This window comes from Pseudopipra pipra, chromosome 3 (genome assembly GCF_036250125.1).
Source record: "Pseudopipra pipra isolate bDixPip1 chromosome 3, bDixPip1.hap1, whole genome shotgun sequence".
Lineage (NCBI taxonomy): Eukaryota > Metazoa > Chordata > Aves > Passeriformes > Pipridae > Pseudopipra > Pseudopipra pipra.
In genome coordinates this window covers 20,027,128-20,043,819 of record NC_087551.1, presented here as the reverse complement: position 1 = coordinate 20,043,819, position 16,692 = coordinate 20,027,128, and the positions used below count along the sequence as shown (strand labels likewise).

Here is a 16,692-nt window from a genome sequence, read left to right as displayed (position 1 = left end):
CATCAGGTTGGCTTCCTGGCCTTGTGCTAGGGAGCCTGTTGGAGGGGGGAAGGTAGTGCTTCTGTTCTGGGGAGGTACAGGAAACAGTGTGAAGCTTTCTTGGAGAGAAGCCGATATGAAGAGAATAGATGATGGCACAAAATGGAGGAGGGTGGGAGTGGTTTGGGTGGACGCCTGTAGGTGCTGGGAAGAGAAAACCACAAGGAGAATTATGAGTTATGTGGAAGAAGGCAGGCAAGAGGAAGGGAAGAAAGAGGAGTGACTTGTGGAAGATGACATCTTAGAAGAAGCACTAAGTCCAAATATTCAGATAGCCAAGAAAGTTGCATGCCAAAATGTTGTAGTAAAATGCACGTGAAGATGAGATATGGCTGTCAGGGACAGGGTTGAGGAAGAGAAAGGGCTTGGGAGACCAGTGCATAAAGAGGAGATGAACACAGGAGTACCCTTCAGGATCTGGGGGATTTGGCTAGAATACAGGAGAACCCACTCTGTTTTTGTTGACTTTGGCTCCTACTTGTTGATATTTTAATAAAACATAATGTGCCTCTGGCAAGTTAAAGCTAAATACTAGATAAGTTTATGGGATTTTTTTGTTTTGCTTCATTTTATATAAAATCTTTCTTTGGAGCTATCTTAAAAATCTCCTAAATGGCAGGAAATTGCCCTCAATATTTCAGAATCTTCCAGGAGAAGGACCCCAGACCTGCCCATTTTTATTTATTGCTTATACAGTGCAGAGTCTTCCTGCCTGCTTAAGCATAAATCAGCCTGAATGGCCTCAGGGCTGTGTCCCCAACTTACATTGCACATGTATCTTCAGTAGCAGGAGGAAGGCCCTGCTTGGGGAACAAATGGAGAGGAAATCCCATCTCAGGATCCATTCTCTTCCCAGAGCTCATCCCCTCACTGCAGAGTGATGTAATAAGTCTGTCACAGTGATTCCATGACATACTTGACTTTGCCTCCCTTTTTGACCTGCTTAAGCACTCATCTCTTTACCCCCCTCACACTTCACCTTCTTTTACCTTTAAGCAAGTATCGGCCAACACTGTAAGAGAATCCTACTGCAGCTGTAGCCCATCCAGATATAAAGGAGGTTGGGTTATGTGTGCAATATGTTCTTTTTATTTGCAAGTTTGCATGAAGAACGTGTCTGGCAAGTTCTGAGCAGATGGATCAGAGAGCTATGGGTTTTTTTACAAACTTTGGCAAGTACTCCATACCTTTGTATTTTGGCAGGAACTCTGCATCTCATATACTGGTCTCCAAAGATTCTGCCCTCAGTTTGAGCCTGATTCCGAGACCGTTGCAAGTAATGGAAAGACTTCCATTGATAAGCAAGGGGGGCTGTAAAGCCCCTTTAAACTTCACAGCACTGGAGGCAGTGTCTGAATTACTCCTTTGCAGAAGTGGTTACAGAAAGAGCTTGAAAATTCACACTGACAATTTTTTAAAAAAATACACAGTCGATCTCTTGCACTTAGAAGCAGCTAAGATTTTGATAGCCAGTAGATTCTCAATTATCTGGCAAAAGGTACTGTATGGAGGCTTTGCACTTTACAACATATGTTTTCACATATAATGAGTAAGAAACTGGAGAGGTTTGCAACAGAATTAAGGATTTGCTTTTCCTTGTGTCCAAGATAGGATCAAAGGCCTCAAGTTCAACCAGGGAGTGAGAAAGGATTGAGAATTAGCATGGTAATTTTTTAACTTTAAGTTTCAGAAGGAGCTGGCTGAAGTCTCTGAGAGCTGTCTGAGGAGACCTTTGAAATCTGGAACCAGGCAGCGAGTGAATCTTTCAGTAGAGTGAATAGTGTGTAAGAATTTGGAAATGACAAGAAGCTGCTTATGCAGACCTTGGGAATCTGGTTATTCCAGTGTAGAGTGTTAGGCTGGAGTCCCCTGCAGGTTTCTTCTAGTTCAGAAAAAGTTAACCTAAATGGCAATTTTCAGCCATGCTGTGCCTAGCTGAACTTTGCTCTGTGTTAACTGGCATTAGCACATCATTTACCACTGGATCTCATTGTTTGGGCTTATTTACTTTGAGCTTACAAGCACATGTCAGGTTATTTCCATTATTTTAAAAGGGCCTTGAAGTTCCAATGGAAACCATGGATAATGGCTGATAAGTAAGAGGAAGAGTAGTGAGCCTGCCAGGGTGTTGTAATACACAAGAACATCACAGGAGCCTGAAATGACAGAGAAAAGAAGGGAAGGAAGGAAGTTATCAGGGGGCCAACAGCATCTGGAGGGAGGAGATCAGACAGTCCAGAATGAATGAAGAGGAAAAACAGATTTATAGCAGGTTTTTACAAGATAATGCCGTATTTACTGCTACTCAGTGATTGCAGAACCCACACTGGATGACAGCAGTAACCATTTCAAGTTCCAGGCCAACACAGCAGATAGAATAGATATTTTTAAGTGGCCATATGATCTTATTACTACGTTTTGAAAGTTCATCAACTTGTTTTAAGAAACTGTAAGTCATCAAAAATATTTCCAAACAGTTGGTGACTCTAATTCTCAAACCCAACTATAAAGTGCCCTTGTTATTGCAAAAGCTTGGCCTTTGATGGGTGCCCAGGGTTTTCTTGGCTGTGGCAAATGTATGTCATTGATGCATCAGCCTGTGTATCATCACTGCTGAACCACATTCAGTGTTTTGTTTGCTTGTTTTCTTGCTGAGGAGGTGGTGAATTTATTAGCCAAAACTATTCCACTGCAAATTGTACTTAATTGTAGTTTTCCCATTCTTCTGCATCTGACTGTGGTGACTATAGAAGACTTAGAAGTAGATTTTGGCCAGACCATCGAATCTGAAATAAACTAAGCCTGTTGCTGTTCTGGAGCTCTAGTTCTTTGAAAGAACCAGTGTATCTTTATGTCAAATTTTTTCCTTTTAGCTCTGTAATGAGTCATGAAGACAGGCTGTTCTGGCGTCTGCTGTCAGTGGTTATTGTCTAGAATACATACACTGATGTGTTGATTCAGTTATCCCCTGCTTTAGCTGCCTAAGTATATGAGCGGGGGAGTAGGCAAAGGAAAATTTGAGCAAAATAATTATGTTTCTTTTTAACAGAGTCTTGAGGTTTGGAGGTTTTTCTGGTTTTGTTTTTGAACCAGTATAATTACACTGACGCTGAATGCTGCTGTTCTGCTTATATCAGCTTCTGATATACCCCATTCTTTAAAGTCATGTTTCTTCTAATTTTGTAAACATTCTGCTTTGTTTGTTATCATGAATTATATAGTGTTCTCAGTGTACTTACAGTTTATAAAATACAGACTAAGATAATCCTTGTCCTTATTTTTATACTCAGAACTGTGTGATAGTTACTTGAGGGTATAAACATGTGTGTCTATAAATAAACAGTTTCATCCTCCAGTATTTTAATGAAGATTTCAGCTACTTGATACTTAAATTTTTTTAAAAATCTACAGTTGATCTGAAAAGCAAGCATAGCAGGGTGGCAGAAGTAATTTAGAAATCAATATTTTCTGGAAACTCACCTGTCATTCTTCTGGAACCAGTTTGTGACAAAACTAAAACTTCTCACTGCTGAGTGCCCTGGTCCTGGTTATTTGGGATATACTTTCAAGATAATATCAGAGGTGAGCCTCCTCTAATGAGTGAGGAGGAGCACAGACAAATAGCTGCCAGCCAGGCGGAGGGTCTCCCCCAGAAGACTGAGCAGAACACCTTTGGAGGACCCATGAAGAATAGATTTCAACAGGATTTGTAAAATACCAGAAATCTGGCAGGCCTAAGAGAGTGGCATGTGAGTGCTGTCATCACCAAGATCCCCAGCTGGGCTTCCTAAACATATGTAGCTGTGCAAACAAGAGCAATTATTTGTTTGCATCTGGCATCTTCATGAGCCATTTCCTGCAATTAAATGCATTGTTTATATATTCATGTGTTTGTTTCACCTTGATGTGCTGGCAGTAGCTGCATGTATATGATACCCTTCACAGGTATTTATAAAGTATTATTTTCCCCAGGTGTTTTTAAGAAGCCTCAGAATAAAAAAAAAAAATGAGGGAAAGGTTAGCAATGGCCATAGAAAAAGATAGCTAGAAGGCAGGGCTTAAGTGTACAAGACACTTGGTCAAGAGGAGATTAACAAGTGTACTGGCTGTTTGTTTTCCTGTGGAAGGGAGGAATCACATAAAAAGAGGGTAGAAAAAACCCAAATTGTTCTTAGAATTTAGAGCACTACTGCTGAATGTAAATTACTCTGTATACTGAGCTAGAGGTCTGCTGGATAACCTTTTGGTAACACTTGTACCTATTCGGCTCATCCCCACAGAATGTGATGCCTGCATGATCCTTTATTACAAAAGGCAGTGTTACTTTATCACTCTGTTGAAAGCAAGGCCAAATAAACAGATACACCTGGAAGAACATCCCCACGTTCAGAACCTGGGGTTTGAGTTTGTTGATTTTGAGCTTTCACTCAAGCGTGTGTGAAGGTGTGCGTGCTCTCACCTGTGCGCACACAGTTCTTGTGCATCATCATCTGCCTGTGCCTGCAGGTGTTTGAATGTGTTGCTCCTGAGTGAGGGAGGTGGGGCTGCTTGTGTGGAAACTGTCTCCCGCTCATGCAAATGATGGAATCTGTGTCTCTGCATGCAGCTGGTGATGCACAGTTCTCCCCCCCCGCCTAAAAACCCTAACCTTCCACATCATGACCTATAAATCAGACCAAACTCCTTCTACCTCTTTAAGAGGCAATGTTTGGTTAAGGTACCAGATGGAAATGAGAAAGGATTAAAGAGGAAGTTTAACTCAGTTGACTTTCTCTTATGTGGGTGTTTTTTTTGCCCCATCTTCTGTTAATATTTTTAGTGCACTGAAAGCTTTTGCACAAAGGCTTTCGTTTAGCTCTTGCAGATACAAGCTGTTCAGCAACGTTTCTGATAGCAGTGTTTGATGTGGTTGTGATGGGCTAAGCATAAAGGTAAGGTAGTGCTTATGGGTAAGGCAAGGCAATGTTTATAGCTAAAGGTAATATCTCTTCGAAGACCAATCAGTATAGCTGGTAGAAGTAGACAAGCTTTCAAGTGCAAGAGCTGGGAGGTACAGGAAAGGCTTTTATTCTTTTTTGAAACTAAACTAGTTGATCTAGTTGGAAGAAAGGACTGAAAATACTGAAAGAGACATTTTTCAGTGAGGATATAGGCTTGAGGGTGTATTGGAAGAAAAGGGTATGTTACTGATGGGGAGGGTAAGATAAGAAATGTAGAGCAAAGTAAAAAGAAGCAAACCAAAGGGGGGAAATGGCAGAGAGAAACTAAAATGCTTGTTTCATGTAATAATTTCTGGAATACTCATTTGAAGAACATAGTGTATCTGTGAAAATTTCTGAGAGATTCCTACAAAATGGCCCCTTTGTTTACCACCATGTAGAGTGCTATTGCTTCAATGTGGATGGAAACATAGAATGCAGTGTAGAAAAAAGAAGTGAAGAATTCTTAATCAGATTATTTTGTGTGAGGAAATAGACTCTGAGGATCCAGCCTAGGATTTTATCATCCATTAGCTTTCCACACTTGCAACAATGTAAGAGAAAAAGAAGGAGAAATGGAAATGGTGAAGCTAGGAGGTCATTCTTGCTTACAAGTAATCAGATTGTTAAGATCATACATCACCCTAAGACTACAAAGGCACTTAACCCAGGAGAAGGAGATTCAAGCTAATTTCACTTAGTATGGCACTCATCATACTTAATAGCCTTTTCTTAAGAATGACCAGTGCCTGTTTAGCCCATGGTGTCAGTTGTGGCAATTATCCCATACTTAGCTCATTCTTCATAATTTGCTTCCTGAACATGCAGCATAAACAACATAGAGAGAAACTTTACTTTCAGATATCATAGATACCATAGTATGGATCATATCCAGCTCTTTTAATCAGAGAATCATATCCTCTCCCACAGTGCCGTACAGTTCTGAAACCTGCAAACACTTTTCCAGTCATTCAGCTCATTGGTGAGGATGGATTTTCCTTGTAGCATTGGACATGTGCAGTGATGATTTCTTGTGCTTTTACAAATGCCTTTCATTGCAGGTACACACTGCCAGCCCTTGACTTTGTCTTTTGGTAGCAATTGGGATAAAGACTGGGATAAATAGATTTTATTTTTGCTACCAAGGCACAGCCGAGTCTTCAAAATATGTCTAAGACCAATTATAGTTATCATTAGGAGATTGCTTTTGGCACATTACTTACTTTTTAGTCCTTACATCACTGCCAAAACTGAGGTATGCAGTTTCTGGAGTCTTTGGAAAGATATGACTGTGCAGAAAGGAAGAGAAATGAGCCAAGTCCTTGTGTCCCATTTGCCTCACACCCCGCCCCCCCCCTCAGCCCCAAAACATCTTTGCAAAATGACAGCTGCATTACATCCTCAGAAACACTTGACCTGATAAAGACCAAAGGGAAGGCAAAGTTATATTTGTACTTCTCTGGGACTTTCCCAGCATTGATTACGGATTCTCTCATCCCTCTGGCACTTCTGAGCAATGGTAGTCCCCTTGCTGCTGCCAGACTCTCTGTAAACAATTGTTCAGACACTTTGTTTGAAGGTTGCCTCATAAAAAGGAGTCCCAATGTTCAGTGTTTGTGTGCCCTTAGTTTCTACTGGAGAACTCAGCATTGCCTACCAGGAGCACTTAGTAACCTTCTGGACTTGAACCAACATCTTCTCATGACTTTTTGCTAAATGTGTTGATCAGAAGGAAGGCAAAGAGCTTATCATGTTGCTTTTCTTTTCATAAGACAAATGTTATTGTAAGAGCCGCACTGTTGGCCTTTGAGAGGTCCAGCACTGACTTGAAATAAATAGGGAGACTCTACATGCTGGTTCTACGTGCTGGACAGAATCTGATCTTTTCAAGCCTGCTTTTCTGTTTAGTTACGAAAAGCTGAATTTTATCACGATGACATAGTTTCACACCTCTTTTGAAATATTTTTCTTTACATGTATTATGCAGTTTCACCGTGGCTTTATTACAGCAGTGTTTGCTAGATGTCAGGTTGTTCTGGGCTGAGAAAATAGGAGGAAACAATGAGACATTGTTAGGTACTCATGTGGAGATGGACATGGATAGTTAAAGAGAGGAAAAACCCGAAACAGTATGTGAAGTCGCACAGCTGGCATGCCAAAAGTTACAAAGTGATGTTATCCTGTGGTATCTTCATTGGAGTTGACTTAACGTTGCATGGCATTCCAGCTCCCTGCATCGCAAAACTATCAACATAGTAATAACCAGGAAACTGTCAGCCTGTTAGCAGCCAAAAGTCCAATTGGTTTCATCCTGGAGTTAGGGTAAATAATAGCAGGCTATGGCTGTATGTGGGAAGGCACTCACTGAATTGTTTGACTAGGAGGAAGAGTGTGGGTACTTGAAATTCTAGCCATGCAGGGCTTGGGTTTCTTTCGTACAGGTATTTTTTATTGCATAGGCAGTAGCAAGCTTTGCTGAAACATTTGACACAAATACAAATAATGGAGGCATCAAAGTTTGGATGGAAGCAGCATCACCTGTTGCACAAATACATGTATGGCCATATGTTTAATGTATGATTAGTACCTGAAATCAAAGAGAAGGCTGAAAGCATGAATAAGGCAATGCCATAGGGATTAGCTATGGGTGAGCAATATAATATCTTCAGTGTACAGACTACATTGTACAGGTGGTACTTCAGCATCTGTTGTTATGCTCTAGCCAGTGTAAGTATTACTGAAGAAGGTAAAATAGCTTCTTTTGATGTTTACTTTGATATCTTGACTGCTTGTACTACAGGATGAGTTTTCAGGGCAGTTCTTTCTGTGTGATTTCTCTCATGAAGGACTGTGTGATGGTATATTTTGCTTGGGACCGTAAGCTGATTTCATTAGAGTGTTTTTAAATCATGTTCTTCTCCTTACACATCCCAAGAAAATTCTTTCTAAAAATGTGCATTCTAAAAATCTGCTGCATAGAGATCTGAACTGTAATAGTTTCTTCTGCTATTTTATAATGTTAGTGGTCCATTTTAATAGCAACCAGGTAAATGTTAACCTGTAGGCAATCTTATTTGTTGTTTCTTGCAGGTGTTAAAATCTAAAGAATTATCATCACCAGGACAGCGCTACATTGACAGCAAAGTAGTTAAAACAAGAGCTGAAGGAGAATGGTTGTCATTTGATGTCACTGAGGCTGTACATGAGTGGCTCCATCACAGAGGTGACAAGTGCTCTTTGCCTTCATTCCTGCCCTAACTGCTCCTCCATTAACTCAGCAGTATTTCAGGTTGATTCCATGTGTAAAAACCAACTCCACTCACTATTATGTTTTGCAGACAGGAATCTTGGATTTAAGATAAGCTTACATTGTCCGTGCTGTACCTTCGTGCCTTCCAATAATTATATCATCCCAAATAAAAGTGAGGAGCTCGAAGCAAGATTTGCAGGTAACGAAAGAAAAGACACCAACTTTTTAAAATGTTGTAGTACTTACTAATTGAGGAGGGAAATAAAAAGCTGTTACTGCCTCCTAGATGGCATTCAGCTAATTGAAAACTTGCTCATTTGAGAATCATGATTCTCAGCTGGTAGGAAATGGTATTAAAGGCACAAGGGTAAAATTATATCATCTGAACAAATTCTAAAATCAGATGGCATGAATATGCTATCTCATTCCTCGCATGCAGCTTTGATGTCCTCAAGAGGCTGTGTTACAGTTTGTAGCAAGCACACAGGATATACATACAGTTTTGGGTTTAGTGAAGTCTGTTGCACAGTAAGCCATCCCCTGTTGGATAGTAGTGAGAAAAACATGCTGAGTATTTTCAAAATAAACCCTTTGACTGCTGTCCATCCTAGTACTCTAATGAGTCAGACTTAGTAGAAAAGATTGGATGTTAAAAAATAAACAGTATGTAGTGTGGGTTATAGATATATGTGCTTTTTATGGACAGCAGACAAGGTGATATGGAGTAAATATATCAAGGTCATATAAGCTCCCTTGTGTTTTTAAGCCATTAAACTTTCACTTTCGAAAAGGGAAATAGTATTTAATTGACAGTACTGGAGTTATCATTCACCAGTACATATATAACTGTAGGTATATTAGAACCAATTTTAATGCAAATTCTCTTTATACAGTTCTCATGTTTTAAAACATATCATGATTTTAGTTCACTCGTGTTCCAAGGATTTGAGTGTATTCCAAGTATTAAGTTTTCTAACTATTGTTTCACTGCATTGGAAATTTTTCTCTAAGTAAATACATGTACTGTACATATGATTAAAGCCATTGTGTGTATTTAAAAAAATTCTTAGTATGATGTTTGGTCACTGTAATTGCAAATGTTACAAAAAGAAAAGTGTATCTTTTTCTGTTTAGATAGTATTATCTTGTTGGGGAGGTTAATTTTCAAAACAGTCTTAGCAAAAGGCATAACACAACTACTATGAAAGGCCAATACCTTGAGTCTCTTGCCTGTGTTATTGCCATGATAAGAAGCTAGTAAGGCAGTGTCATGACAGGCAGATTGTGTTCAAAGAGAAAATGCAAAATAGGAGGTCATGGTTTGCCGCTTAGAGAAGAAGTACTTTGATCAATGTCTTTGCCATACCCATACAAAAGAAGGGACTAGAATAACTGACTTCTGGGGAAAATTAGCAGATTTAAATAAACTGGCAATGGGAGATGGAGAATTTAAAAGTATTAGAGGGGAGCGAATGTGATAGAGAAAACTAATGGGATAGGAGTAAGCAGTGGGAAATGAAGGTGAGGTATACAGAGCAGCTTTAATGATGTTAAAAGGTTTTAAAAGGTGCATAGCTAGTTTAAAGTTAGAAATGCTGCTTTAAGTGACGTGACAAAAGAATCACTGCTTGGGGCATTTGAAACTAAGCAATGCAGATGCAATGACTTAAATTATCTTTTCTGTTACTCATTTCAATAGTTCTGGTAAATGTGCTGAAATGCCATTAAACAGTGGTGAATATGGGAGGGCCAGTACAATATATAACATGACAACTGTGAATATCCTAGGGATCTTGGTTTGAAATTTCCCCCCCCTTCCCCAGTAAACATGCTCAGCTGACACCATCATGGCCAAGTTTCTGAGAGAATATTTTTAAGAGATGGTTTATTTAATTTGTGAAGAAAAAGCAACACAATGTTTATCACCAAAATGTATTTTTTGAAGGTATTGATGACTACACATATTCCAGTGGTGATGTGAAAGCTTTAAAGTCCAATAGGAAAAAATACAGTGGGAAGACCCCACATCTTCTGCTAATGTTATTACCCTCCTACAGACTTGAGTCGCAACAGCCCAGTCGGCGGAAGAAGCGTGCTCTAGATGCTGCCTATTGTTTTAGGTAACTATGCATCTGTATTCAATATACTTAAAAAATCATACCAGCCTGTGAGGTGTCATGCAGTTGTTTATCATTGTTTCTTTACAGTTGGTATTTATACAGAACTCATCCCCTCATTTGCAGACCCACGGGGTCTGTGCAGCAGGTGTCTGCCCAGTGGTCTCCAATCCCGCAGAGACAGTGGCAGATGAGAGAGGTTGTGACTTTAGGCAGCAAAGGCTGATGAGTTCCATCTGGGATGATTCCCAAGTGCATTAGTCCCATAATAATTACAGCCAAATTATCACCTCCACTTTGCTCACCTACTCATAGAGTCCCCTCTGTAGGACCTGGGGAAAAAGACTTGACAGAGTCCTCCAGAGAAACCTTTAGCTTTGTCTCTAAAGCAAGTCCTTCCATGTCTAGGTATCCAATTTCAATTACAGTATAAGCTACTATTGATTTGATTTGGTTGAGAATTTTTGGGACTCAGATTTACCTGCCTGTAAAGCATCATTCAGGGAGTGAGGAACTGGATTATTTTCATTCCCTGTGTTGTTTTTGTTATGACCAATGGGTTTGTCTGTACTTTATTTCCAAGGAATGTGCAGGATAATTGCTGTCTGCGTCCACTTTATATTGACTTCAAGAGGGATCTTGGCTGGAAATGGATTCATGAACCTAAAGGATACCATGCTAATTTCTGTGCAGGAGCCTGCCCGTATTTATGGAGCTCAGATACTCAGCACAGCAGAGTAAGTAGTGGTTTTGCTAATTTTCAGCTTCTATAACTTCAGTTTTATAACTGCAGGGTGAACTATGTTTCTGGGACTGACATCAGCACCAATGCTCAAAGTTTGTCTCAATAACTAAAGATGATGAAATGTGGTCCTATAGAGGAACTCACACATGGTCTCAAGCAGTAGGAATGTATTGACCCAGAGATTTTTTTTTATGTGTTCATCAATATGATATGGTTGAATTGAATGCTTTTTGTGAATATGTAGCCTTGGGAGGTGGCCTGGGAAGGGCCTTTCATTATAGAGCAGGAGTGGATGATGGCACAATGAGCTCAGTCAGCAAAGGCACTGAGGAAGGCACTGTCAGAGTAACGAAAGGGCTGAGTGGTGTACCAGCTGGTTATCACTTACGTTTATGACCTGCCATTTCAAGATTAGCACTTGCCATGCTGAATTTCATGAAAATGTACTGATGGATGGCCTTCTTTTACTTCAAAAGATGTATTCTTTCTTGTACTTTGAAAATTTATATGTCTGGAATATTGAAGAACCAAATGATAGTCGTCTAAGATGGGACTTCTAGAGATTAGATGTGGTATTTTAGTCAACTGCCTTAGGATGAGTAGTAGTCTGCTGAGAAGTGCTTATTTCTCTCAACTGTCAGTAGGGATGTCTAGACAGTAAATGCAAGAGGCAGACATTTGCATCACAGTTGTCATAAAGTAAGAATTTCACCCTCAGGTCCATACTAAGAATGATGTCTCCCCTTTTTCAAACCTTCCTTAAAATACCAGCTCCATGTTGGCCGATAGGGAGAAGTCTCCATGTCCAAGGGACAGCTTGTGTTCCTTTTGGTTAGTAAAACTGAGATACCATGTGAATTTACCCCTTTGTAACTGTTACTGGCTGTGACATTGCTAATAGTACAATGTTGGCAGGCAGAGGTATAAATAAGGTAAGTATGTTTCCATGCCGATGTGGGGTAATAGTGTACACATTTTGGAGCAGCACTTGTTTGTAAAGGAAAGAGGAAGAATAACTGTCATGGTCACAAATATGTGGTTTGGATAGTTGCCCAAAGAGTCAGAAGTTGCTTAATAAAGTAGTTAGTGTTGCTGTCCTGAACAGATCTTCTGTCTCTCTAAGCTGCAAATGTTGTGTTGAAGTTCTAGGAAAAGGTCACTTGGTGTTTGGCTAAGACATTAATGGCATCCTCAGGAATACCTATGCATCATCAGTGGCTAACCCTACATACTTCCCTTGCAGAGAACCATGCATAGGAATCCAACGAGACATAGATGATAACTTCACCACAGCTGGTTCTCAGCAGGAGTAGCTGCATCTTGAGTCCTGGTGCTTGCAGGGAGGCCTTAATGAACTTAATTAACATAGCCAGAGGGTAAAAGCAGATGAGTACCTATGTTGTGAAGGGCTTACTTCTCTCTTTGGTGCACTTGTAAAGCCAAAATGCTGCAAACAGCAAATGGCAATCTGAATAAACAAATAAAAAACTTTCATTTTCTTCTTTCCATATGAATATAGTGCGTGTGTTGATTCAAAGGGCTACACTTTAAAGGCAGGCTCCAGGCATGTACCTGTTCTGAGGTTTAAGACTATATGTACAAAACCCTAGCAAACTGAGGCCATATTGTGACACCAGATTGAAGTGAAGAAGCATAAAAAATATTAAAATCCAGGAATCTTCATACTGCTTTCTGTGGCCATTCTCTCAGGTGCTGTGGGAGGAGGTGATGCAGAAAGTAATTTGGTTGTTAAAGGTGGATGCCTTAATCTGATTTTCTGTTTCTCCTTCTAGGTACTCAGCTTGTATAACACCATAAATCCAGAAGCTTCTGCCTCTCCGTGCTGTGTGTCCCAGGATTTGGAACCCCTCACTATCCTCTACTACATTGGCAAAGCACCCAAAATTGAACAGCTGTCCAACATGATTGTAAAGTCTTGCAAGTGCAGCTAAAGGATATCCCCGAAACAGCATGACGTGTGTTTATTAAAAAAAAAAATAACCGAGGAAAAAAAGAAAGAGAGAGCGAGAAGGAAGGAAAGAAAAATAAAAACCCAGGTTCATCAGTGTTAAAAAAAAAAAAAAAAAAGAAGAAAAAAAGTGGTACTAGTCCGAACTGTTTGAAAGTTTTTGGTTTTGTTTTTTTTTTTTAAACTGGCATCCGAAGCAAAACATTGAAGGCTTTTTTCCTACATTTCACCTACACATAGTGTGAGATAGACAAGAAGCAAAGTTAAAGAAAAAAGAAACCTTTTAAAAAATAAACACTGGAAGAAATTTGTTAGTGTTACTATGTGAAAGGAAAAAAACAGGAAAATCCCATGAAGTGGAGTTGCTGTATCTGTCCTGTGCCTTACTTGATCTCTCTGTATTGTTACGCAATAGGCATCCTACCCATTCCTCTTAGTTGTAGAGTTAACAGTGCATTATTTATTTGTGTGTAAAAACTATTAAATGAACATTTCCGTATCGCCATTGGAAAAAAAGAAAACCAGCCAATGTGGACAAAGTGGAGACCAAATAAGCTGCCAGAAATACATATAAAGCCTAAAGGAACACAAGCTCAAAAGAATCAGAAGAATAATGGTTAGTTTAGTTTGATTAAAATAGAAATCAGTTATTACATTATTGACAAACTCTGCCTTTAAAATACCTTATTTTTTGTGCCAGCTGCCTAGAGAGACTTCTTGTAAGGTCTCAAACCCTTGTTTTAAATACTGAATAATTTACTAATAAAGGACACTCTGTTTCAGTCTCAAAGACAAGTCTATAAGATTTTTTTTTTTACTGTAAATGATTTAAAATGTCAGTTTAGTAAACCAGTGAAATATTTAACATGTACTGGTCTAATCTTCAGACCTTAATATGTTGCTGTATAGCTATGCTATGGGATTTTTTTTGTTCTTTTGGTATATGTAACCATACCTAGAGTATTACAATAGGTGGGTAGTAAAAGCCAGCTTAATTGGAAACATATCTGTAGATCTCTATTTGTAAACTATTAAAAAATTACCTACTTTATGTGTAATGTGTAAATTTTCACCATATTTTTGTACTCTGTAATACTGTCAGCTCTCATGACTTTGAATTTGAATTTGGGGCTCTTTTTGATCACTCAGAATCATGTGTTTCCCTCTAGCTGGCCAGTATGAGTAGAGTCCCTATATTTCGACTTGCACTACAAATACATGTTTTATAATAATTGCTATACATGTGCTTTGTATATTGTTCATCATTATGACATAAGCTACCTGACTCCCATTTGTTTTTCTGTTTCATAAAAAGGATGGATTAAAGCAATCTCTCCCCCCCTTCTCCCCTCCTTCTTCAGTTGTCCCTGTTCAGAACACTTGAATCGCGATGCGGTTCGGATTTCTAGGCCTTTCAGTTTTCATTCGGCGTTCAAACAGATGGGCAGAGAGCGAGGTGTCAAGAGATGTCCCAGCCTGGCTGAGGTGAGGCAAACCCTTGCAGAGAATGACATTCACCACTGTGCAGAAGGCTGGTAGGAAGGGTCTGCCGCGGCGATGTTTGGGATCGATGCACAGTCAGAGGCCGTGCATCGGCCTGGCATGCAGTGGGGACTTGGTCTGTGGGACTGGTCCTGCTCTTACTGAGGTAACAGAGGTTTGCCTTTGACTTCTGCAGTGGCACAGCAGGCCCCTTTAGGCTGTTGGTATGTGTGTAAGGATTTGCAGGATCAGACCCTTGATTTTTGCAAGCTTGCTGATTTTTTTTTCAATTGAGTTCATGTTAAAGCTCCTTAAAAAAAAAAAAAAAAAGGAAAAAGGAACATGGGGGGTCCTAAGATTTTTGTTGTTGTTACGTTTTAATATTGTCGAGGGAGTTAAAAAAAAAAATCACGTCACATACTTCATTTAAAAAAAGCTCCAACGTAAATTAGCAAAAAAAAAAAAGAATCATGAAGAAGGCACAGTCATTTCATTTCACATGATGAATGCTTTTGCACAGCAGAGCTGGAAAACTGCAATACAGGCATACTACTTGGATGGGAAGGGCGTTTTCTGTTATTGTCCTGAGCAGTGTTGGAACGACACTCCTGAGCTTGATGTTGTCTGCTCCAGTTTTAAGAAGTGCAATTTCTTTGGCTTCAGCGGAACACTGATGCAAAACTGAAATACCATGGTGGCTTGCACATGCAGCTCCTCAGGACTTCTGTAGAGCCTGTCCTTATTGCCTAGTTGGAAACATAGCCCCAGAGATGATTTAATGCCACCCATTGACTCAGCGCAGAGGAGGAGGTACGTTAGACTTCTGATTTATTTAGTGAGTTGAGATGAACAAGTGAAAAAATCTGTCCTGCTAACACTTGCTTGAGCCAGGCTAACTCCAGTGAGAAGATGCACTGAACTCAGTGAAACTCCTCAGGGTAATACATACTCTGGATTTTGCTGTATATGGCAGCAAAATTAGTTTTATCAGGTTCAGTATGAGAACTGTATTTTTGTTGGACAGGAAAGGAGACAAGGATGAACATTTTACAAAACTTAAAAAGTTATTTTGCAGTTCTCTGGTATGGGAATGCAGCTCAAAATCAATTTTGAAAATGTGGTATAGGAGATAGCATAGTTGTCCAACTATACTCACTATGCGCTGGATGGAGCTGAAAACTTTGATTTGGAGTTTTTCTCTAAATTTAGGTATAAAACACTATTTCTGTGTGTCATTGCCCCAAGGTTGAGTATTTTTTTCTTTTTTTGTTCCTCAAAATGCACTGATTGTATTTGAAATTCTCTATTATAAAGCTCCTACTTTTTTTTTTTTTTTCATTTTTTTGTTCATTGGGCATGTATTTTCTTTTTAATTACCGAGGGTGTTAGGCCTGATCCTACAATGTGCAGAACTTACGGATGAAATTCCCCTCTACAGAGTGGGGTAATGTGAGTCCTAAGCACTGCTCAGGTCTATGTAAATACCCCTGCAATGATCTTTAGATGGATCTGCAACGGCTCAAGGACTTTGCTATGGGCCTTATCATGGTGAGGTAATTGCCACTGTCTGAGCAGAGTCCCTGAGAACTGATGGTAAATGGTCAGCATCTTGAAAGATCAGACCCAAGGGGCTGACTGGGGCTGAGGGGGAATCATAGCACTTAGCTGGGTGGGGTTGGACAGCATTTCCTCTGTGTTATAACTGTATGGTTGGCGTGGTTTAAAGGAGAAAGAAAAGAAACTTAAAGGACAGCCGTGTTGTACTTTGGTGATCGATTACTCTGTATTTTAACACATTGTATGTCTGGTTTTGTGGTGCTCTAGTGGTAAATAAATTATTTCAATTATATGCTGGTGTTGCTTTCATATGGCAGTGTTCTTCTGGCACAGGCGATTCCTCAGCTCTGGCTCAGCTTAATCCCTGCAACGCCTGATTTGGTGTGGGCTTTTAGTGTGTGTGACCTTGACGTGGTCCTGCATAGGCTGAGGTGAAGAACGACCATCCTGAGCATGAATCACATCTGCTGTGAGGATTGCTTTCCCCTCATGCAGTGTATGTCTTGGTCTATAGACAAGAAGTGGCTTCTGGTTGACTGCTCAGAGCAGCAGCG

At 39.8% G+C, this 16,692-nt stretch overlaps 1 protein-coding gene across 1 annotated transcript in view; it reads left to right on the top strand.

The window, feature by feature from the left end:
* The window catches only part of TGFB2 (transforming growth factor beta 2), a 64,368-nt gene extending 47,938 nt beyond the window's left edge, over window positions 1-16,430 (top strand). Inside the window, exons 3-7 of the mRNA XM_064648178.1 lie at window positions 8,109-8,241; window positions 8,357-8,467; window positions 10,214-10,388; window positions 10,969-11,122; window positions 12,924-16,430. Of these exons, the coding sequence (XP_064504248.1) occupies window positions 8,109-8,241; window positions 8,357-8,467; window positions 10,214-10,388; window positions 10,969-11,122; window positions 12,924-13,082 (732 nt within the window). The 3' untranslated portion in view covers window positions 13,083-16,430. The remainder of the gene's footprint in view (window positions 1-8,108; window positions 8,242-8,356; window positions 8,468-10,213; window positions 10,389-10,968; window positions 11,123-12,923) is intronic.
* Window positions 16,431-16,692: the final 262 nt, after the last annotated feature.